This window comes from Oryza glaberrima, chromosome 7 (genome assembly GCF_000147395.1).
Source record: "Oryza glaberrima chromosome 7, OglaRS2, whole genome shotgun sequence".
NCBI lineage: Eukaryota > Viridiplantae > Streptophyta > Magnoliopsida > Poales > Poaceae > Oryza > Oryza glaberrima.
Window position 1 is genome coordinate 26,013,898 of NC_068332.1, and position 22,942 is coordinate 26,036,839.

At 42.5% G+C, this 22,942-nt stretch overlaps 3 protein-coding genes and 1 non-coding gene across 7 annotated transcripts; 2 read left to right on the forward strand and 2 right to left on the reverse strand.

Annotated features, from left to right (window-relative positions):
• Positions 1 to 314: 314 nt before the first annotated feature.
• On the reverse strand, positions 315 to 2,505 carry LOC127778313 (myb-related protein 1-like). Of its 4 annotated transcripts, none has more exons than XM_052304897.1 (7): positions 2,274 to 2,505; positions 1,939 to 2,149; positions 1,764 to 1,840; positions 1,622 to 1,676; positions 1,439 to 1,529; positions 1,276 to 1,345; positions 315 to 1,148 (listed from the first exon to the last, which is right to left on the reverse strand). In XM_052304897.1, exons 1-7 carry the CDS (start codon positions 2,289 to 2,291, stop codon positions 636 to 638), a joined length of 1,035 nt encoding a protein of 344 aa, XP_052160857.1. In that variant the 5' UTR covers positions 2,292 to 2,505; the 3' UTR covers positions 315 to 635. The 4 variants fall into 4 exon arrangements, with proteins under 4 accessions (XP_052160857.1, XP_052160856.1, XP_052160854.1 ...); XM_052304896.1 differs by having other exon boundaries at positions 1,276 to 1,348; XM_052304894.1 differs by having other exon boundaries at positions 1,276 to 1,348; positions 1,619 to 1,676.
• Positions 2,506 to 5,054: 2,549 nt separating this feature from the next.
• Positions 5,055 to 18,060, reverse strand: LOC127778311 (nuclear pore complex protein NUP214). The gene is made up of 18 exons (XM_052304892.1): positions 17,445 to 18,060; positions 17,147 to 17,364; positions 16,700 to 16,868; positions 15,814 to 15,963; positions 15,060 to 15,184; positions 13,748 to 13,860; positions 13,145 to 13,287; positions 12,891 to 13,053; positions 12,582 to 12,757; positions 11,775 to 12,478; positions 11,223 to 11,375; positions 11,054 to 11,111; positions 9,969 to 10,102; positions 9,758 to 9,882; positions 8,791 to 9,109; positions 8,378 to 8,585; positions 6,316 to 8,280; positions 5,055 to 5,421 (listed from the first exon to the last, which is right to left on the reverse strand). Exons 1-18 carry the CDS (start codon positions 17,653 to 17,655, stop codon positions 5,306 to 5,308), a joined length of 5,250 nt encoding a protein of 1,749 aa, XP_052160852.1. The 5' UTR covers positions 17,656 to 18,060; the 3' UTR covers positions 5,055 to 5,305.
• A 48-nt stretch (positions 18,061 to 18,108) lies between these two features.
• On the forward strand, positions 18,109 to 20,217 carry LOC127778312 (probable lysophospholipase BODYGUARD 4). Its single transcript, XM_052304893.1, has 4 exons — positions 18,109 to 18,761; positions 18,848 to 19,191; positions 19,280 to 19,476; positions 19,574 to 20,217. The coding sequence occupies exons 1-4, from the start codon at positions 18,332 to 18,334 to the stop codon at positions 19,932 to 19,934; spliced, it is 1,332 nt and encodes a 443-aa protein (XP_052160853.1). The 5' UTR covers positions 18,109 to 18,331; the 3' UTR covers positions 19,935 to 20,217.
• A 1,430-nt stretch (positions 20,218 to 21,647) lies between these two features.
• Positions 21,648 to 21,844, forward strand: LOC127780977 (U2 spliceosomal RNA). The gene has a single exon (XR_008018868.1). It is a non-coding gene; the product is annotated as a U2 spliceosomal RNA (small nuclear RNA).
• The last annotated feature ends 1,098 nt before the right edge of the window (positions 21,845 to 22,942 follow it).

A 22,942-nucleotide genomic window follows, 5' to 3' on the forward strand; every position in this document is an offset into this window, starting at 1 on the left:
TATAAAGTTTTATTTCATCTGACTTTATATAATATAATTTTAAATTATAAAATCATAGAGCTAACAAGTTGTACTGGAAAATTTGCATTTAGATTCCTTGCCGCCCTCAGGAAGGGCGATTTTTAAAAATCGCCCTCCCAAAGGGCGGCAGGCGATTAGATTTATAAATTTTTGAAACAAAAAATTATTTTTTAAATATTTTAATAAAAAAATATATAAATAAAAAAAATTCGTACATGACACACATTGGAATATCTGCCGAAGTGAGAAATGGATAATGGAAAAGCGAAAGCATGTACGGGAATTTTCAGAGATTGGCCTACCTTACGTAATAGTATTATTATTATTTTTAGAAGTATATGACAAAAATAACTTCATCTAATATAATACACGGTTACAGTAAATCATGCGTTAAAAAGAACTGCCTCCCGATCAGTCTCTACATGAACTAGATTACATATATTCAGAGAAATTAAAGCACCTTCCTTATTGATCATACATGGCGATCGATCGATGCACCACCACCATCTTTGGCTTAATTTCATCGTGCTCATAGCAAGAAATGAATCACTTGCCCAGTTGCTGCTTGCTAATTTTCTACTACCTGCTTTTCTCCATCGATCAGTTAAGTTGGTTCAGCTCCAGCCTGCACCATTCAGATCGATGTTTTCGCGCCTGTGAGAGTGGGACGACGACCTGCCATTGATGCTGAGGTCCAGCTCCGACGCCTGCAGCGTGCTCATCTCGCGGCGCCGTTCATCCGAACACGATCGTCGCCTGCTCGGCTCGTTGGGGAACAGCAGGTAGTGGTGCTCCTTGCCTGATCTTGCTGCTGCCGGCTCAAATGGCGGCAAGCCGATGGACAGGATGTCCTGCTCTCCTCTGTGGCCATGAGAGCGCGAGTGATGCGAGCCCTCGCAGTCGCAGGCGGTCAGGCAGCTGTCCACCGATCCATCGCCGACCTGCTGCTGCTGCTGGTGATGGTGAAGCTGGGTGTGCTCGTTTTGGAGGCGTTTCGATGAGGAGGCGTTTGCAGTTGCAGCAGTTTCTGCTACGGCGATGGTGCCGAGTGCCTCCTGCGCCTTCTCCAGCACTGACTGCAGGTACTTTCCTTGGGCTTCAATCCGAAGCTGCAGGTGTCTTTGTACCTTTTATTTTCAGGATCCATGATCACTTATAAATACTACTGATTTATTTATTAGGAGACACAAGACTATTGCTATGCATTGTTACATATATTCCATCGAGAAACAACTGAAAGATTTTTATATATACCTCTAGTTGTTCATGCAGCCGTCTCTGCACCTCAATTTGCATCTGGAGGGCTTCATTTATGTGCATAGAACTGCTAAAAAGATTGTGAAATATACATTACATTCTGATGTTTGATGTTTCTATTCATGAGAGAAAAAATTAACTTTATTTGCTTCTTAGTTACCTGTTTGTCTGAGTCTCTAGGTCCAAGTGACTAGCCGGTGATCCATTTCCTTCACATGGTTTATCTATCTCTGTCGTACTACAACCTAAGACTGAAAACGTGAAAGCAAGTTTACTATCTCGCTTATTACTAATACTGATAATCAAGCTACTTCAGAGTTCAGAATCATGTAGCACTTACCACCTTGTGCACGGGAAGCATTGGCTTGAGATTGAAGATTCTTGCTAAGTCGGTATTTCTACGATAAAAGAAGCCAACTTAGTTTCTATCTTCAAGTCACGAATAATGCTAGACACCTATAGTTTAAACATATTTCAAAATGTACCTGAAGATGACTCTTAAGATGGTAAAGGGTTAATCCAGGAATTCCCATGAGCCTCATGATTGTTTTCGGCGTCGCCTCTGAAGAAGTTTCAAGTGTAGCCATTGTAAGATGTGCAAATTTACCATTCCTCTGCTGCTTCAAAGCATGAATGATTAATTAAGTTTTGAATACTCACTGTCCGGCCCTCCCAGCTGATTTACTGCTTCCACAAAACGCTCATGCAACTCTGATGTCCATTTTAACCGAGGTTTAGCGTCGGTCGAGAGGACAAGCCCTGATGATGAATCTGCTCCGCCTTGCAGGAGAAATTGCTTCTCCGGAGGCAAACCCGGCCTTGAAGACAGGTGCTGGCTATCACTCTGAACCTGTTGCTGATGATACATCATCTGCCATCAAAGATGTCATGTTACTAATTTGCAGATATCATCTTGTGTGAGCATAAGCATATGATACGAAAGGCTTCTCTTCCTTGCATGGTTCAAAGAAACTAACACAGTAGTACATACAGACCTGTTCAGTTCCAGTCATGCACTGAAATGTCTGTCTGCTTGTAGTAGGCTGCACATTTATCAGTAGTGATAAGATCCTCTGCAGCCTTTTTCAGTGCCTCTATTTGTAGTAACCAAAGACTTGATTGGATTATGTGTGTATGGTCTTCTGGGAGTGAGACAACCTTGGCTTCTTCAGACTATCTGCCTCTCCAATGACTAGCTGCTGCTGCCTCTGCTCATATCAAGGTCTCAAGCAGAGAGTCTTGAGTCTTTATAAGGCAGGGAAGAGAATGTGGAATCACTGGGACAACACACACACTCAAGCCTGCCTGACCCAATCTTTGCAGCAACTGAAAAGAGATATTATCCTTATTCTCTCAGGGTGCCCGTGGACCCTAACCTCTGCCGATCTTTTCCATTGTAAATTCCAAAAACGCTCTCCCATTCTGATTATACACTTGTACCAACTTTGGTTGAAATTACATGGCACATGAGAAGGGCGAAAGGCGAAGAACAATCTTTTATTTTTCTTCTTTTTCTTTTCTTTTGAGAAACTAGGGGGAGGGAGGGGCGGGGGGAGCACCTTATTCTCATGACAACTTTGGGGCTGTGGTGCTGCAAACCTATGGTGTTAGAACTTGCCGGCCTCTTCGGCTGGATTCCTGAATGATATCCATAGTTGAGAACTAATTCTGGTCTCCACTGCATTTCTGGAGGCCTATAAGTGTTGAAATGAAAGGGCAACATCTGTGGTCAATCAGCATTGGTTAGGATTCCATATGATCTGCTGTATGATCACAATGAATTGTTTCGCATTTTGCCCGGATGCGGTGTACATATGTGTGCACAAGTTCTTTCTTGATCAGAATTCAGGCACACTTGGTTAAGGAATAATAGAGTGGTTAACCTAAGAGGCCCAAAGTTCTTTTGACTGCAGCTGCAGCTGCAGGCATCCAGAAGAAGAATTGTGCAAAGTTGCCTGCATAGAGTGAAAGTGAAGGTGCCCATTCTATAACCCCTTTGATGCCTTCTTGGGGTTGCACAAAGGCATGGAATGGAATAATGGAATAAGCATAGAATTCCCTTTTGTCTCCTTTGGTAAGTTTGGCACCTGTTCAGCTACCTGCAAGCCAAAGCAAGCTGCTGGTAGGGTTAAGGCAATCTAAATAGGGCTGTGTCTGTGTAACCTTTTAAGCCATTGCCGTAACTTCGTTGCTGTTCTTCATATGGCACCCAAAAGTGAGCTTAAAATGAAGGTTTAGTTCCAACGTTTTTAAGCACTCTTTGCTGCTTTCCCTTTATTCCTGCCTCTAAAAAACCGCCTCTAGAAGTATCAACAGCACTCCCATCCTTGTCCATTCAGGTTTAAATCCGAGTTAGGATCCCACACAACTTTGTGACCGACATATGGATCTAACGAAACCTAGACCCACATGTCAATGATAAAGTCACTGTGACTTTAAAGTTAGAGGAACTGGTACCAACTATCAGGTACACATTCAGCAAGCCATACCAAAATTTTTAATGAACGCTAGAGCTTCTTGTCAGATCTCAAAGGGAGATGATCATACTTGCATGCTCCCACAGTGCTACGTCATGTGCGTTTCATGATTGCATCAGCATCTGTAATCCTTTTGAAGTTTATAGACTCCTGCCATGTGAAAATGAGAGGAATCTAGACGATAAGCTTGCGGCGTAGTGGACTAGAGTTTTATCCCCCGTGACCTTTCTTTCTACACCCCAATTAACCTTGTCAAGTTGGTGTTGCTCAGGAAGACAACTTGTTAATTGCAAGGGCTGTAAATATTCCTCACAAAATTTACCTTTATTAGTCCTTTTTATATACTAGTACGGCCGTGCTGTTTCACTCGCGTAATAAGTAGGAATAATTCATCCAGCCTGTTATGTTAATGTTTGGCCAAGTACAGTTGTGTTGTTTCAGATTATCAAACTACTCCAGGTAGGATACAAAGTTAATAACGCAATATGTGCCACGAGAGTGATAAACCAGAGATCAAGTATTCAGATGCTGCAGGTCTGGTTGAAAAAGATTGACAGAGTATGGGCATACAAAGGCAGAGCACATCAGTATTTTCGTTGTTCTTTCAAAAGTCCCTTGCATTGCACTTTTATTCGGATTTGTGCCTGTTGCTGTTACGTGGTTCGATACAATTTCATCTAAGTTGGTAAGGGAATCTTGGTGGCTAACCCAGGTACGGATATCACTTGTACTAAGATAAGCAAAGTGCTCCTGTGATATGGTATCTATACCTGTATTTCCTTAGCTATATATCGAAGTTGAATATGTTCTGTTCCAGCTGATAGCTGCCTGATTCTCCAGCTTTGGTCGATCGTGAGTTGTCAACAAAGGTAACCGATCAATGATCATACAGAGAAACTAAAACCATGTTTATGTTCCAACAGCATCGGTTCGTGAAAGAAAAAAAGAACTATAACACGGTACCGTAGAATATGGAATAAACTCCTTCAGCCCTAATGGCCTTAGCTTTCTCTAACTCCGTTTTATGCTGTTATATATTTGGGAAAAGAATACATGAATACATTCGGTTGTTACTTGTTAAATGTTTGGTATCATATGCTTTTGTTCTCTCTTTGCCCATCTGTCCGGCTGGTAACCTCTGTTGACAGTTTCATGCATGTAACTCTTGATGCTCGCATGCCCATTTACTTGTTGAAATTAAAGTACACTAAACCAAACATCACAACATGAATTAACTAGGCGTTAGCCAAATACCAACTTAGCATACCGGTACCAGGATGATAGAATATTTGTATTAACTTAGAATTCTGATCATGCATGCGCACTGCTCATCTATCTCTTGTTGAAAGAAATAGGGGGTCCAAAAATGTTCGTCAGTCAGTTCCATATTAGCCACTGTGTTCGATGTACAAATATCGAGGTTGAACTTACCAGGTGCTGGGAGTTCCACAATAGCTACAGCTAATGCACGAAGAACAATTTTTGGTGCATGCATAAGGGCCACTGCAGCCGAAAGGAATGAAGAACTAGGATACCTGGAAACAACTCTGTTATTTTCTCATCTGTGTCAAAAGATTCGCTGGGGGTCCTCCAGATCCAGCAGAGCCACTCCCAGCAAATGCCGAGAAGCCAGACCCTTGATTACCACCAAAAGCTCCAAATCCACCTTCCAATTCAACCAAATGGAGTTAATTCTCAGAAAAATGGAGATGGAGTTAACAGATTCTAAGCAAAAAAATAAGTGTGAGATATGTGCATTAAAGCTTTAGTAGCTGTGGAGCAAATTGGATAGAATTTACTATTAAGTCACATTTGTCCAGACGGTCAAACTGCTTTACCAAATACATTATTTTCAATTAAAAGGAATACCTTGATTTTTAATCCTTTTTGCCAGTAAAGAATGGTTAGGCATATATCATTTGCCAAAACCATACGAGAACTTAGAAGTTACAAATGACAACACTATATTTAAGTTATGAAATAGATTGGAAAAGATGGTTAGGCAAAATGATCAATGATTACTCGATCAATAATGGATAAATCCATTATATGCTATAGAGCTAAGTAAATCATGGTATGCAGAACAGCTTATGACTTACCGATTGAAAACTAGCTGTGAATGAACTTAAATTAGCACGCTACTGCTAGAGCAAATACCAAACACTATTATTCACAAGGAAAATAAAAGTAACGCATTTATGTAAAATAGACCTAATAGAGCAGCCTTACCAAAGTCAAAAACAGACTGCTCATGTTCCTAATATGGAAATAGACTGCTCATGTTCCTAATATGGAAATTTAGTTCCATATTTGGTTATATGCTAGCAGTTCAAGTTTAAAGAATAGTTGGGGCGTGGCAGGCTTTCTAAATTTCACAACATTGTCACAATATATATCAATCAACAAGATCAAGTTGATAATCACCGGTTCGATAATTAACTACTATTCTAGGACATGTCTCAAACACAAAGATGTCGACACATCTAACCATGAACATGTTGATGTAGGCTACATCATCATGATCTCAAAGACGAAAACAGCAAAAATCCAGAGAGCTCACCACTGCTGAAGCCACTTCCCTGGGCTGCACCTCCAAAGCCACCACCAGATGAAGCCGCAGCCGCAAAACCCCCACCTTTGGAGGCAAGAGCAGCAAACCCTCCACCAGTAGCAGCAGCAGCAAATCCTCCGCCAGCAGGAGCAGCAGCTGCAGAAAAGCCACCGCCTGTTGCACCACCAGCAAATCCAGAATTGCTAGAAAAGCCCCCGGAAGCAGAGGCACTAGCGAATCCACCAAATCCCCCAGCACCGAAACTTCCCAATTGGCGTGATTGTCCGAAAGAACCCAGGACAGATCCAAGTGCTTGCTGAGCACCAAATTGTGCAGGCTGCCCAAATCCTGACTGCTGTGCTGTCCCAATTTGTGCAGGCTGCCCAAATCCTGACTGTTGCGCAACTCCAACTTGTGCTGGTTGGCCAAATCCTGACTGAATTTGTGCTGGCTGACCAAATCCTGCCTGCTGCCCAGCTCCAATTTGTGAAGGCTGCCCAAACCCTGACTGCTGCGCTGATCCAATCTGTGCAGACTGTCCGAATCCACTAAGCCCACTTGAGAATGCACTAGAAAATGTACTTGAGCTAGTTGATTGAGATGACTGTGCTGGCTGAGATGAGGGAATACTCAGTGACGCCGGACGGAAAAGCTGTCCTGGACTGGTTGTCAGGGTAAATGACGAACCTGAACTCTTATTGTCAGAGGTAGTAAATGAGTTCCCAAAGGGATTGGATTTTGGGGGACTTGAAGAAGGCACAGACCCAAGACCAAACCCACCAAGGGCTCCCAAGTTGAGATCCGAACTTGCAGAAGGAACTTCCTCTTCCATATCATCTTCATCTGATGAGGGATTGCTCGGTCCTACATCTTTTCCGGTGGAAGTGACAACAACAGATTCTGCAGACACTGGCACCACTTTAGGTGCAGAGACAGGAATTGAAGGTAAGCTTCCACTGGTTGCTGGAATCGATGAAGGTTTGCCTTCAGTGATTGGTACGCTTGAGCTAGTACTTGCAGAAACAGTTGTTCCAGTTACCTCTGATGTAACCACTTCAGGCTTAGATACAATTTTATTCAAGCCAGTTGATGACTCCTTAACAGGCATTGGAATAGATAGTAGGGAACTAGATATGGTACCATCAGGTAATGGTGATGAAGATTTTGTCATTGATTCCTTTGATGGAAGAATGGAAGGACCTGTTGGAGACAAAACATCTGATGTTTTTGCAGCTGATTCTTGCATAGTTGACGAGGATGATGTAGCTGAAGAGGGAACAGTTGGCTTAATAGAGCATGGAGAAGATTGTGCAACAGGTGTTGGTGGAAATGCAGGAGGTTGGAATGCCACCTCAGGTTTAGCTTTCACTGGGCTCTGCACTGTTTCAGTAATCTTACCAAGTTGCACAGTCTTCCCTTGTAACAGAGCAGACTTGGGAGGTTCAGGAGACAAAGACGGTTTGTTAAGATCTCTAAATGCACCACCCATATTCTGTGGAGAAACATCCAGTCCTTTTGTGGTTCCCAAATATGGCATTGCCTGTCCACCTTGTTTGTTCTTTGTAATAATGGATGACGTACCTCCAGAATCCCCAGATAAAGTTTTCACGGTCAATGGACTCAGAGAGAATTTTGAGCCCGTCATCAAAGGCGACAAATCTGGGAGTGTACTGGTATTAGTTTTTGGAATGACAGTGGTTTTAAATGTCAAAGTACTTGACTTTGGCATGGTATGAGTTGTTCCAGAGGATGGAACATTGGATGAGCTGATATTATCCCAGACATCCTTATGTGAATAACTGAATGACAACGGTGAAGATGAGCCCAACTTTGGTGGCTGGTCAGAACTTTTCCGCTGCCCTGGTAATTCAGGATACTTATGCTGAGGGCCTTGAGATGGTCCAGCCGATTCCTTTACCCATTTGAACAGTGTGTTGTGCTGGGGTCCTGACGGCTTTGTTTTCTCGTGCAGCACTGTAAAAATGATTCAATAAGAAAGTTGTACCCAACTCTATAATCAAACTTTCTTAAAATAATGAAATTTCTACTGAAGAATTGTTAAATAGCTTACCTTCACTTGGATAATGCAGCTTGTTTGCATATGATTCTACTATGGAGGAAGTGGGGCTACTGCTGGACTTCTCCTGGGACATAGCTGCCATCTGAGAATCAAATATTTTCTTATTTGACCTGAATGGCAGGTCACTGCTGATCTTGAGGCGCTGTTGTTGCGCTATTCTTTTAACAGTAGTTTTCTGAGGCTCCAAACTAGCCAGGCTCTAAGAAATTGACAAGTATTTTGTGGTTAGATTTGCAGCCAATTCACCATACATAGAGCAACAAGAAAATACGATGAGAATGTGCCAAAAGAAAAGAAGTGCAGAAAGAAGTGATAAAATGGAACAGAAAGATCCACATTTCTTCCCTCAATCATGTGCATAATGCATATATATGCAAAGTTTGGGTCTGGGTTAAAAAATTTACCCTATCCAGTGACTCTCTCCTCCTCCTTGCAGTCTCAGGCTCAGCAGTCTTGGAAGGCCCTGATATGCTAGTTATGTGTTCTCTCGTTGATGGATATCTCTTAACTGACTTGGAAGGAGTACCACCTGAAAATTTGGCTGCATCCATCGTGTGATCTAGACCAATCGATTCAAACAACTCTTTGGCCACTGACCCTCGCTTTGTAGAAGGAGAACTTATATTTAGTGCAGATATTTGTTTTGAGAGGCAGTCTGACAGTTGTTCAGCTGCTGCTAATTGTGAATTAAGCGCATTGTAAACACTGGATATTTGTGTCTGACTGCACAATAAGAAGATAAAAATCAGATAAGAAACTCACATACATCGATTTATATTTGAAAACAAAAAAAAAAGATTAAAGTATTCTTTTCAGAATAAACAGTTTCTTATTACCATCACCATCCCAAAATAACTTCATCTTTGCCTATCTCACACATACCAATACAAAAGCCAAAAGACTAGGATACCCATCACTTTTTCAAACTCCAATGCATTTATCCCCAACTTCCTCAAACTCCAATGCAATGATTGCTCTAAAGTTGAAGCATTTGTGGGACAAATGAATTAGGTAAAGTCGTAAAGATGAAGTTATTTTGGAACGGAGGGAGTACTAAGAAAGAGTAAAGAACAGTTTATAATTTTGTCATTATGATGTGGTAAAAGTCGTAAAAGCGACTTTAGAGATATGTTAATGTGTGAGAACAAAATCAAAGAGGTATGAACAAGCTAACAGCATATGTACAAGCTACTACATGCATCTGTACCAAGATAGTTTCTGCTCACCCTGATCACATAGCAAGCTAGCAAAGCAATTGGTTACTTTGAAAATTCAGAAAAATAATTGGATATTGATCAAGTTTGGTACGCCATCCATTTAATGATATGACTAAACACACAGGAATTGCTCGTGAGGTGTAGTATTGAGTACCTGGATCGTGCCTTACTAGAATAAATAGCTCTGCGACTAGAAGCAACTCTTCCTGTTTCTCCAAATTTGTTCATCTCCAGATTATTGAAATGCCTCTCCAGCTCTACCAGCTGGTTTGTCAAATTCTGTATGACAAAAGAACCACGAATTACAAATTAGGCTGTTGATGTTATTTTCCTTAAAAAAAGGAACATAAAGGGTCAGATTGTACCTGGTTAGCCTTGAGAATATTCTGCCTCTTCGCTTCGAATTCTGGACTCAATTTCTGACGGTTCCATATATCCCAGTATTGGGTATCTGAAGATTGGTCGACGATTCCTTTCATGTAAGCTTGCCTAGCAGAGACTGTAGAGAAACAGAAATAAGTTTCTTATTTAGTGTGCTAACCAAAATTTAATTTACCCAGATAGCAGATGCGGGCTAAGTGTGGCGTCCACTTCTTGCCTAGAAGGCCAGGCACACTTTAAACCCTTTAATTTCCAATTGAGATATAAAACATTGACATCAGTAGAAAAGGAGAAACCGACAAATCCAAGCTCAAGTCATGATGGGTAAAACTCCTTTGTCATGTCACAACCATATCATTCACTTGGAAGGCTTGTTTCAAACCCACAAAGTCGAGGAACTAAAAACAGACCAGGTCTAGCATACACTCAAGTTAAGGGCAAGCAATCAGCATTCCGCTTTCTGGGTTTCCTCAATCCTTATATATGGAATGCACAAAAGCATTGCCAAAACAACAAATTTGAAATAAATACAAACATAAAATGTCATCCCCACTCTCCACAATTGCAATGTTGACAAAATGTTAAAATAGCAGCAGAGCAAACCAGTTCTTCAAACCTAACCCTGGCCTGACGAATTGTTTTTATTTTTTTTTCAATATATATAAATGTGCAGTAGGCATGTATTAGGAACTACTCCCTCTGTCCCAGAATAAGTTAATCTAGTACTAGGATGTGTTACATCCAGCACTTGATTAACTTATTCTGGGACAGAGGAAGTATGAAGTAACCAAAGTAATGACAGTCATCAATTGATGGAAATATCAGAGATGATCGATATATCAATTTTCATTTTTTTTTCCCAAACGCAAAGAGAGAATGTTGGTATTGGATGACCAACAATATCAACTACCAAAACAACGGCACCAAACCAGGTGTGGATAAAACTTAGCTAATTATCTGTAAGCACTATGAAGATACATATAACCTATATTTCTTTCAGGCATATATTGAAGTACTAGATGTAGTGTGTCTATTGGCAAAAAGAAATAACCACGAGTAGTAGACGTGCCTTGAAACATCTTATTCCGCAGGTCTTCAACTCTTGAACACTGTTCTGCTATCTTGTTCTGGAGATCAAAAATAAGAAGGAATTTCTTTAGCAGGTTAAAGGCAGAACTGGAAGATAAGAAAGGTAAAGGAGACCCAAAAAAAATGTGTGGTGAAAATTAGTATAATACCTTGAAGATCTGCAACAGTTCCAGAAAATTTTGCAAATCACCCTCAAACATAGAAAGAGGCCGTTCCTGGAAGGTTATGCAAGCATCTCTGAAACCACCATCCTTCTCTATGTATGATAGGAGTGTATCTAACTCCTTGGTCATATCATTAATCTGTTTAACAAAAGGGTAAGAAATTTACTAGTTGAATAAAGATAACAAAAGGTAGACCCAAATTCCAATATTTAAAATATTCACTCTGTTTAAGGACATGTTTCATACAGTATTGCACAACAGTTGAGGTGAATAAGATATTAGCATGAAAACAATTGAAAGAGTAGAGAGATGAAATAAAACAGGAACCGAGCATGAGTGCGGAAGAACATAATTATCTATATTTATACCCTATCCTAAGGAGATTTAATATGGCAAATTGAACTGAAAAGGTTCAAAACATCATTTCCGAAGACAATATTCAGGAAAATTAATTACATGCTGAATCATAAAAAACAGACCAAACTGAGGCATTGGTAGTAAAAAAACATTATAATCAAATGTTTTTGTTGATCTTACACTGTAAAATTTTTTAGACAGGTCCTGTTCAGTATCGAACATTGCGCCTAACTTGAAATTTTTAGAATGGTCCACTACTGCATGTGTTCTGTCATGTGGTTTGTCAATGCTTTCCTGTGGTAGAGGTGATCCACGGGAGGTAGGAAATGCCTCAAGATTTCCTGTGCGAAAGCCAGTGGATGAAGGTCCAGCTGAGGAAGGTTTTATTGGAGAAATTGATGGTGATGACTTGGAACTTAAGCCAACTGAACTAGGAACTTTCTTATCGGTAGTGTAGCTGCTTTGCAGCGGGTGACTTCCAAAACCAGGTTCATTCCTTTCTCCAGGCTTAACCAGGGTAGATCCATCAGAAGTGAACACTGATGATTTATTAAAGCTAAGGTTACCATCTTTCTTTGAGTTCTGAGATCCTCCAAATGCTCCCACCGGCTGAATGGAAGGTATGCTTCCTTTACCAAGTTGGTTATTTACGAAATTGCTACTGCTGCTTTGTTGCCAGGAAGAACATAATTCACTAGATGTGTTGCTTCCAGCTGGACTCAAACTGACGCTATTAGCAGTAGAAAAGCTGAAAGATATTCCAGGTTTCAAGTTGCTTGCTGGTGCTAAGAAAGAGGCAGGTGCAGGTGAGGAAGCCACTATTTCCTTGGCTTTTGAAACTGGAGAACTGTTTTTCATATCTGTTGATCCATGCAGGTCTCTATCTGCAAGATACAAAAGGAAGAATTATTAAGTCTCCAAAGAACTTGGAAACCTAACAAACAACCCCTCAAAGATAAAGTAACTGCCGCATAACAGTCCTTTTACCTGGTTGTACACTAGAAAGCTCAGCCCCATCTGGGCGAATACTCTTGTCCAATGAGCTGGTAGCACTTGGAGTAAACTCTTTTCCAGATACAGTTACAGGTGAAATTTCTTTCGTCACATCGCTATCTTCAATAGCAGATAGCTTTGTTTGAGGTAATTCAGAAGGATCAGAAATCCTAGGTAAGAGACCAGTGGCAACACATCAGTTTTTCTTTCCCAAACAAAGGTTAGTACACAGACGCTATAGCAAGTAATAAACAGACCATATTTTTGTTTGTGATTTGGCACTGGCAAACAGAGGTTGACTACCTGGCAAGATAATATATATTCAGTTTCCCTTCACCAGTCAGATAAAGTAGAATATGTTGAGGAGCAACCTCCTTTTGTTCAGGACCAACTGTTACTGTGATCTTCTGAAATAATGACACATTCTCGACACCAAACCCCAATATGACATTGTCATCACCATTCTCTGAAATGGTAGATTAGAGTAGAGAAACCCAAGTTTAGACTTTATTCACAGAGAAACAGTCTGCTCTAGTTGCGGCTGAATTATGTCTTACCTTGTAGGTCAATCCTAGGACTATATTTATCCTCCAACATCTCAAGATATACTACAGTTTTTTTGTCATCAGTTGCAGATGACCACTTCAAGAGAGAAATGTGTTCATCAATGCTCTTTTTATTGGAAGTCACCATTAGATCCCTGTCAAATTACAATCACAGCTAACAAATGTTGGAATAAAATATAAGTAAAAATAAATGCAATATTACCACATTGATGCTAATTAGCAGAACTAAGAAGATACTAATGCCCCAATCTAAGGTCAGAAATAACATAGCCAATTAGAAAAGTTGCATTGTGCAAGTTTAGTCCGTATAGCTTAAAATTTCAGCACATATACTATTTTACTTCATGCTATGGACAAAATAACATGAAATCCACCTATTAAACTCTCAGGAGGTGACAAAAGAACAGAAATGTTTAGCTAAATAAATACTTTGATCAAGTATTTACTTGCTCACAACATGAACATTTCTGTTGGACTCTTAGAAGTATAACAAAAAAAATACTGTGTAAATTGCAGCATGATAGAATATATCCCCACAAAATATGCCATATTTATCTATCAACACAATACAGTAGATAACTCAGGTCTGCATACCAGCGATGCAAATAGCCCAGCAGCAGATTAGGTCCAACTCCAGATGGTAAAACATCATCCATGATGCCTCGGAAAAAATCCACATAGGTGAAAACAACTGACTTGCTTGAATTCTGTAAGGACGTTGAAAAAGCACTTTAATCAATCAGAACCTTAATGCTAGAACTTAAGCGGGTAACTGGATTGCTGTCTCATTAAGAGGGCACCTCGATCAGTCAATACTTTTAAGAGGTCACAAGCTTTATAGCTTTATAACTTATTGCTTGAGTTCTATTATAGTTTTCAACCTCGCCAATTCATGGATGAGAATTAGGAAATCTTGTCGTCCGAAAAACAAAAAAAATTATCACATATATATTAATCATGCACATGTTCTTATTGATAATCAGAACCAAATATTTTAGTATACATGCAACATCATAACATCCATATCATAACAAATCTGCTGTAAGCCCAAGTATTAGTGTTCTGGTACTGCAGTTTGGAAAACATATATGTATATGACAAGAAGTTAACAAAATGACTTTTGTTCTTAGGAATTCTGTAAACTTCTGGTTGTTCCTTCAGAAGGCTAGTTTCATAATAAAAACTACTACCTCTGTGCCATAATACAACTACTTTTGCCATTTCTTGAGGGGATTAAGGTTGAAGAGAGAAATGGTTGTGATTGGTTGAGATGAGGGAGTAGGTGAAGAAATTAAAATTGGGATGGTTGTGATTGGTTGAGGTGGGGAAGTAGGCGACTAGGCGGAGAAGTAGTAGTATTTTGGGACAAATGTCAAATGCCAAAGGTAGTTGTAACATTGGATGAAGGGAGTACCAAGTTCAAATCATAGAAAGTATCAATATACAGCCAATTCATAACAGCTCAAAAGCCTCTTAAATTTTGGCCAGTAGACACGGTATGGATCAAAGGATTCATCCACTGAATTAATGCCAAGGATTATGTAGCATTTCAATATATTAGCACAACTCATACATATATGAGCACACAAGTATGCAGATGCACGTGGTTATGACAGAATGATGGAGATGAAGGCTACAACATTCAGAAAATGGTGATGAGTTGTTCCTCTCAAACCGCTCCTCTCTTCTTTGAAGACATAATTTCCATTTGCTGAAATATATACAAATATTGCCATCACAGCAATATGAAAATATGCGTAAAACTAAATCCTTGATTATTTAAGGTAGCTTGTTTCATACAAGCATATGATAAAAAGGAAACATCGTTTTCTAAAAAAATAAAAAATAAATTTCATGATATATAATCTACACAGCAGAAGCAACTGGAACTAAACGACAGACTAACCTCAAAAAATGTATTTCCGCCGCTTCTTATTACTTGGACAAGATAACCCTCTTCATTGCCTTCTTCATTCAATCTTACAGAACCAACAACAATACTGTCATCGCGCACCCACCCAATCGAATCCACTGATAAAAAGAAAACATTAATAACAAATCAAAATGATCACCTACTTAACACAGTCCAATGCATTTGACTGTGTGCCTGCAATGATGGCAATAGAATAATAAAAAAATGAATAAGATGACCTTGAGGAAAAGAGCATAAACTTCATAGAGCATGGAACAAATCTTGAAACCCATGTTCACCCCATTAGTCATTTTTATTCTATAAGTGGCGATCATATTTGTGGGTTGTGTTTTTCTCACATATTTTTGGAAAATAAGAAACGGGTATGTTTAGCATGTCTGTGTACTGTGACGCTAAGAGTAACAAACCATGTGCTGCTCATGAAGTATAGGCCTGAGTAACAAGCTTACTTGTTTCATTTACCAAAGAATAGAAAACAATTTTACGAGTTTTACGCACTAGGACGTAGTGAGCCAATCAATATGTCCTAGTGTGTAATAGTGCTAATAGCGCTACCAAATTAAGCCTGGTGATGATTGTATCTGTTCTAATAGTGCTACCATAAACCATTTCGTTTAAAAATGTGTGAATAATAATAACTGCGAAGAACTTGGAGCAATTCAATAATTCATCCTGTAACTGGGGAATAGAGATACAGGCCACAAAAGAAAAACTGAATGGTGCTTACCTTTGATGCTAGCATCATCTGAATCACTATCATCAGACCATAGCTGGAACAAGAGGGGCATGCAACATATTTCCTTAAAATCTGATGATAATATGTTAAGTGTATTCTTTTTTGAAAGAACAATGTGAGTCCCTTCCTTGCAGCAGTCAACTGTATACATTTCAAAACGATGGGAGAATTCAGTTCAGAAACTAGTATGGTGGTGATGGTTAACTTCAATTACAACAATGAATCATTGATCAAGAAATATGCTATGCTAGCACATAATGGCCAAGGAGTGTGCTAATGACTAAAGGCAGGAATGCGCCAAAGATAAGTACTCAATATGGCATCATCCTTTTTATACAGCCCACAACAAAAATCAATCTAGTTTGTCTAGTTGTCTTCTGTAAAGACTAAGCATTATAGAAAAAAGATGACTCATAGAAACAAAGATCTGTCGAATGAACTTGCAATACCCACAGAGAGATATATGTTGCAAATGAACGATGTTCTTGTAATTTTCATTCACAATAATATAGGCTATAGCATCAATAAATTAATGGTTCTTACCATCTATGATCCAAATATATACCACTTACAAACCAATGCATGTTTAACAACTGTACAGATGCATTTCTAAAACAAAACTACAAAAAGGATCCTAGAACATGATCTCCTATCCAAAACAGTAACATGACGAAATAAGGTTTTCAAGTATTGAACTTCACAACAGCCAATAACAAATAAAATTTACTTTATAAGGTGTGAATATTGAATATTTGAAATATATTGGTGTATGCTATATCTCACATCTGCTTCAAGAAAGTTTCACTGGAATTTGTAACAGTTAGTCATTGCATAACATTGTGCCTCAAATTTATTAGGAATAGAAGAAGCCACAAACCAGCATCAACATTTTCCATTATGTCCTTCAGACCTTCCCCCAGACTTCCTTGAGACAGCAACCCGTCTTTCGAGAGTACAATAAAGGCTTTGGAAGCATGATTTAGCCACTTGAAATCTTTCACAGTGCTGGATCCTTCCAAGGTACATGATGACAGTGGTTCCACATCCTATGTAGCATAATTGTGAATAGCATGAGTAGAAGATACATGAGCAAAATTACTAGATGTATAAGAGATCCACGAGGTCAAAGTGCAAATAGACATGGGATACTGAAAACATTCACTGACTATAGGTCATTATCGCATAAACATTTCTGTCAGATATTGTTATGTAAAATGCAGCTCAGTAGGATATATATTAAAAAAAACAATTCTCCGGTTCTAATAAGTTGTGCTGGCCTGTGGTTGAAATTTATCATCGACATGAGGGAAGGAGATGAGATAACCTTGTCTGTGAGCAGGGAAGAAGCCGAGAAGAAGTGGATCACACTGCCTGCGCAGGCAGCAAGCACCGATTCATCACGGGAGAGTTCGAGGAGAGAGACCCCGGGGAGAGGGATGTCCGCGACGCAGCAGTCCCGTGCGCAGCGGGTGGTCGACTTGCCCTTCTCGCGCGCCTCCTTGCTGGCCTCGATCAACGCCTTGGTCGTCGCAGCCATAAACCCTGGAAACACGAGGGGAAACCCGAAGCGGTGAGATCGAGATGGGAATGCCCTGGTCCGTCGCGACTTCTCCGTGGCTTACCGTTGGGGTGGGCAAGGAAGACCGCGGCCCGGCGGTTGGAGACGGCGAGCGGGCGCGAGGGAGGCGACTGGAGGTCGAAGAGCGGGAGCGGCGAGGAGGTGGTAGGGAGGAGGGGGATGGGGTCGCCGGCGAGGCGGAAGACGAAGTCGGTGGTGCCGTCCTCCTCGCCCTCGACCTCGTCGGAGAGGTCCAGCTCCCGCGGCGGCGCCATGGCCCCCCACCGGTGGTCGGAGGAGCCTAGGGTTTTGGGCGGGAAGCGGGACGGAGACGGCGCGGCGGCGAGGGAGCAATAGCAAATGGGGTTTCGTGAAGCGAGAGCGCTAGTAGCGGAGGCCTTGGCGTGGAGTGTAAGCAGAGCCCAGCAGCGTGGCCGGCGGGCGGGCGCACGCGGCGGAGGGGAGAGGGAGAGGCGGAGGCGGCCGCTTCGCTTGCCGGCGGTGATGGTGGTGGCGCTGAATACATGGGCTCTTGTCGTTGCCCCGTGGGCTTAATTGGGCCTTCTACTGGGCCGTCACATATATTAATTTGGACTTCTTTTTATTGGGCTTGACCTTGACGGTGAGTAAGAACGGAAGGCGCATGAATTTCAAGGAAAGCTACCGGAGGCGAGAAAATTCCGGCGATGTCGCGACGGTGACACGGCGACCGAACACAAAGATATCGCCGGCAAACTCACGCAAGCACCGCGCGACCGACGAACGGCAGGCGGAACCGCGCGAACAGCCGCTGCTTCCTTTTCGTCTCCACCTAGCGACGTGGAGCAACGCCATACACACGCTCCCATCCGCACGCGCATTTCCAGCCTTACTACTCTCTCGCACCATCGTCTTCCATCCGCCCATCTACCTCCCTCCTCCGTCCACCCTAACTACGGCGGGTCGCCGGCCATGCTCGCGTTCGCGGTCATCGTCTCGCCTTCCGCGTGGCCGAGAGCCGTCTCCTCAGCTTTCGCGGCGGCCGTCTTCGCGTTCCTGGACGTCGTCGACGTGCTCCTCTGCTTCGTGTACGGCTTCCTCGACGCCGTCTTCGAGGACAGCCCGGTCAGCTGCTACTGCCACGGGAGCCACAGAGCGGCGGCGCTGGACGACGACGACGAGGTCTCCGACACATTGTACCACCGGCGGAGCGCTCTCCGAGACGCGCTGATGGGGCTCGTCAGAGGCAGGAGCGGCGGCTCGCCGGAGACGGAGACGGAGCGGCGCAAGGGGCGGAGCCCGAGGTGGTCGGACTGCGGCTGCGATTCGTGCCGCGCATGGCAGCGCCACGACGACGGCCGGCTGCACTTCGTCGCCAACCAACCGCCGCCGCCGCCAAACGGTCTCAACCGCTTCCGTTATTTCTGTTACAATCCTTTCGCTTTGCCGTGTCGGCGACATTAACGTTCGCGAGCTTAGCTTTTGCAGATGGAGCAGTGACAACGACGCAGCAGAGTGGAGAAGAAGACGCCATCTTCATCCACGGCTTCACCTCGTCGTCGTCGTTCTGGGCAACAGTGTTCCGCGAATCATCCATCCTCAACAACTGCAGAATGTTGGCGGTCGATCTCCTCGGCTTCGGCAAGTCTCCCAAGCCGGCAAACTGCATGTACAGACTGAAAGATCACGTCGAGATGATCGAGCGGAGCCTCATCGATCCACTCAACCTGAGCTCCTTCCATCTTGTCAGCCACTCCATGGGCTGCATCATCGCCCTCGCATTGGCTGCCAAGCACCCAGAACGAGTCAGATCAATCACACTGATTGCACCGGTAAGTACAGTACATATATATCTGAAGAAGAATCAGTGAGAGCTCTGAATTTAATTAAGGAAATATCGATCCGTTGCTTTGGTTGTAGCCGTACTTCGGAGCATGCGAAGAGAAGGCGAGCCAAGTGGCACTGAAGAGACTGGCGGAGAAGAAGCTGTGGCCGCCATTGCAGTTCGGATCCGCAGTGATGTCATGGTACGAGCACATTGGGAGGACTGTCTGCTTCTTGGTCTGCAAAAATCACCTGCTCTGGGAGCGCCTCTTCAGGCTCATCACAGGAAAGAGGTAATCACATACTAGGATTAATTCAGAGTTCAGAAAACAAAGCTCCTTTTAACTAAGATTGATTTTAAACAAAAAAAAATGTTGTTGCATGCTGCAGGGATGTGGACTTTCTGCTGGGTGATCTGACGAAGCACACGCACCACTCGGCGTGGCACACGATGCACAACGTCATCTGCGGTGGGGCCATGCTGCAGGACAGGAACCTGGAGGCCGTCGAGGCGGCCGGCGTCCCGGTGCAGGTGATCCACGGCGGCGACGATCAGGTGGTTCCGGCGGAGTGCGGCCGCCACCTCAAGGCCAAGCTTCCCGGCGCCGAGCTCCGACTCATGGAAGGCTGCGACCACAAGACGGTGGTTTTCGGCAGGGAGAGGGCATTTGCTGAGGAGCTCAGAGCATTCTGGTCCGCGTCTCATCAGAATAAGCAGCTAGCAGCATCTGCATCAGGGTGGGCAGGTTAACGGATGTTGATTGTTGGTGTGTAGAATAATGTCTGATATGAAATCATGATGTAGCATAGAGAAATTCAGTCCACACTTTAAAATTACTGGTACTACAATTTTTAGAGATTAAAGACTAGGGTGAATCCATCGACACGTTTCTTTCGTCAGAACAGTGTCCGTATATTGGAAAATCCTTTTCTAGCTCGTGGATTGGCAGATTAATCTTTGAATTTGCAAAGGGGACTTGACTGTTTCAGATATAAGCACTCACTCTTGTTTTCATATTATAAATCATAATATAAGTCGGTTTTATTTTTTTTCTATTCAAATTTTATTTAAGTTTAACCAAGTTTATAGAAACAATACCAAATGATTTAATATTTTTTTGATAGTATATTTGTTTTGTGTTAAAAAGAAGTTACTATATCTTTCTACAAATTTAGACAAACCTAATAAAAATTGACTAGAAAAAAAAAAGTAAAACAATTTATAATATAAAACTGAGGGAGTTGATACTATCGACGACATGAAGTTTGGCCTGACAAATGTTCATACCCCCATGTGGCTGTTAACTGGGAGATATAGATTCCTTTCCCGATTGATCAAAGCGCACACAAATTAAGTCGTGCATATAGTTCAGCTCCATGCCGATCGCATATAGTTCAGCTACATTTATTCTCAGATCGCTTTCATAGCTTTTCCTTTTCTCATCGATCGAGCTGATTGCTGCTTCGCGTACGCGCCTAGAAATACAGCACGCCCCGTCGACCCGGGGGGTTGCAGATCGATCGGAAGCTCAAACGCACGCTAGCTACTGCAGGCACACCAAGCTGACGAACGACAACATGAGCACCACCGGAAGGGCTCTCCTCGTCGCTCTCGCCGCCGTTCTTCTCGTCACCGGCGACGCACTCCTCGCTCCCGCCGGTGGCCAGGAGCAGTACACCAAGGCGCCGGCGGAAGCGCACAAAGGCTACAGCATCGTGCCAGGTGAGCATGCAATTGTATAACGCTGCATATCTGAATCCATCCTAGCTAATTACCGTCGTCATGCATCGAGCTATGATAATGATAGAATTAAAAGAAAACGGCGTCTTCTTGTTGTGTTGTTACTCCCATCTCCATGGCGTTGCAGTTGGACTACCGGTGATGGAGAAGGAGGAGAAGGCCTGGTTTGCCGGACGCACCATCTTCAAGATCCCACCCGCCCCTCCTTGCCGTGCAAACGCAAACGCCATCTGCTGCTGAAATCAATTCCTATATACGGGCCGGCCCAGCCCAAACACAATTATCTCTCTCTCTCTCTCTCTCTCTCTCCACACTTCAAACCTCTCCTCCCCGAGTAATAATATGCCTAATAATATTCCGCTTTCATATATAAGAAGATGTAACCAAAGTAGTACTCGTATTATGCTACTGCATATCGTTGGATTGTTGCTATACTGAAACTCCCAATGTTATCAACTTATCATGTGATGATGATCGTCATCGTATATCGTATATACTGGGCCACGAGAAATATTGCATACTGGGCCCTTACAGATCGCATTACGGGGGCAGGATGTCAAGGCCCATGACCACGAGAAATTTAGCATACTGGGCCGTTGCAGACCTAGCTGGTAGCCCATGCCAAGAAATCAGTCCTCGTTAGTTTTGTACCACATCGCCTACCAGAGAGGATAGGGAGAGCACCCAGGGTATAAGAAGAGGGGTTCAGCTTCGTACCAACTCATACCTTTCTCGGCCTTTTGGCTAAGATCAAGTGTAGTATCTGTTCTTATCAGTTTAATATCTGATATGTGGGCCATGTGCCCACTTCGATATTAAATTTATTTTTTATGGGGGAGGGTCCACCATAGTGGCTTGCCACTGGGGCCCTCGCGTGTCGCCCAGGCGTTGCACTGCAGCCTGGGCCTGGCGCACCCCAACCAAGTCTCAACTTAAATTTTTAATTTTGTTTACAAAATCTAATCTAAGTTTTAAATTTATTTTTACCAAAGCTCAATCGAAGTTTTAAATATTTTTACTTCATTATTTCTTCATGCTCATTCAGGCTTGTTTTCAGCCCAGGAATGCAACTATTTTGAATCGACCCAAATTCCTTCAATTCGTAAATTCCTGCATCAATATGATCCCTTAGGAATTCGATTTGTATTTCTCATCACTATACATATGATGGCTGTATGAATAATCTGACAGCCTGAATATGAACTAGGTTCAGTGATACTAGAGGTCGCTTGGATGAGTTGGGTGGCCGACAAGTGTTATCCTCCAACCTGTCGCCGTTACTGTTCAGAGAGGATAATAACAAACGAGTACTATTGTAGCATAGTCACCCAGATTCCTAGCGTTTATACGTACTACAGAACGTATAATATCCGGCCTGTTGCTTCCCTCAACAGAGAACATGAAAGGCACATGATAGTTCAGCGTTGCTGATAAAAAGAGCACGAAGATTGAAGGACACGACGTAACATAGGCAAGCACAACTGGTTCAATACTTACTTCAGATTGTTAGATTTGCCTTTCCATGCCATGATGTAGTACTAGGCCATCACTTCCTTTAAAAAGTTCAGAACTTAACCTCTGCTAAAGAGAAGAAAGGGAAGACAGATAAGTTCAGCAATCAGCATTCCTGTTGCTAGATACTAGTAGAGTACAAAACTGCATGCATACAATTTCATGATTACCATATCTAAGTCTGGTAACTGTTCAAGACTTGAAGTGTTTATCATTCCTTTTGCTACCAACAAAGAGAATTTGAGGCCGTCTTGCGATATGTACGATTGGTACGGTACTCGGTACTCTCTCTGAATGTTGAGCAAGCAATGAGCACACACACACACGATGACACGAGACATCTGAAAATTGGCACTTCGAGACTTGTACAGTAGCAGTAACAGTAGTAGTACCAATCCGATGTTGAGATGGATTGGGTGCAAACGCATGCAGGAACCAAATGAGGCCCCAACACCTGTATCATATCCACGATCTCCATCTCCATCCATGTTCCCCAGTACTGCAAA

Coding starts and splice junctions, on each gene's coding strand:
- LOC127778313 (XM_052304894.1), bottom strand. Junction 1,841..1,938: donor TCAGCTGGGAGGGCCGGACA/GTGAGTATTCAA, acceptor AAACTTCTTCAG/AGGCGACGCCGAAAACAATC. Junction 1,530..1,618: donor TGCTTCCCGTGCACAAGGTG/GTAAGTGCTACA, acceptor TCACGTTTTCAG/TCTTAGGTTGTAGTACGACA.
- LOC127778311 (XM_052304892.1), bottom strand. CDS start 17,655: ATGGCGCCGCCGCGGGAGCTGGACCTCTCCGACGAGGTCGAGGGCGAG. Junction 13,054..13,144: donor TCCTAGGATTGACCTACAAG/GTAAGACATAAT, acceptor CTACCATTTCAG/AGAATGGTGATGACAATGTC. Junction 9,883..9,968: donor ATATTCTCAAGGCTAACCAG/GTACAATCTGAC, acceptor TTTGTCATACAG/AATTTGACAAACCAGCTGGT.
- LOC127778312 (XM_052304893.1), top strand. CDS start 18,332: ATGCTCGCGTTCGCGGTCATCGTCTCGCCTTCCGCGTGGCCGAGAGCC. Junction 18,762..18,847: donor ACCGCCGCCGCCGCCAAACG/GTCTCAACCGCT, acceptor TAGCTTTTGCAG/ATGGAGCAGTGACAACGACG. Junction 19,192..19,279: donor CAATCACACTGATTGCACCG/GTAAGTACAGTA, acceptor CTTTGGTTGTAG/CCGTACTTCGGAGCATGCGA.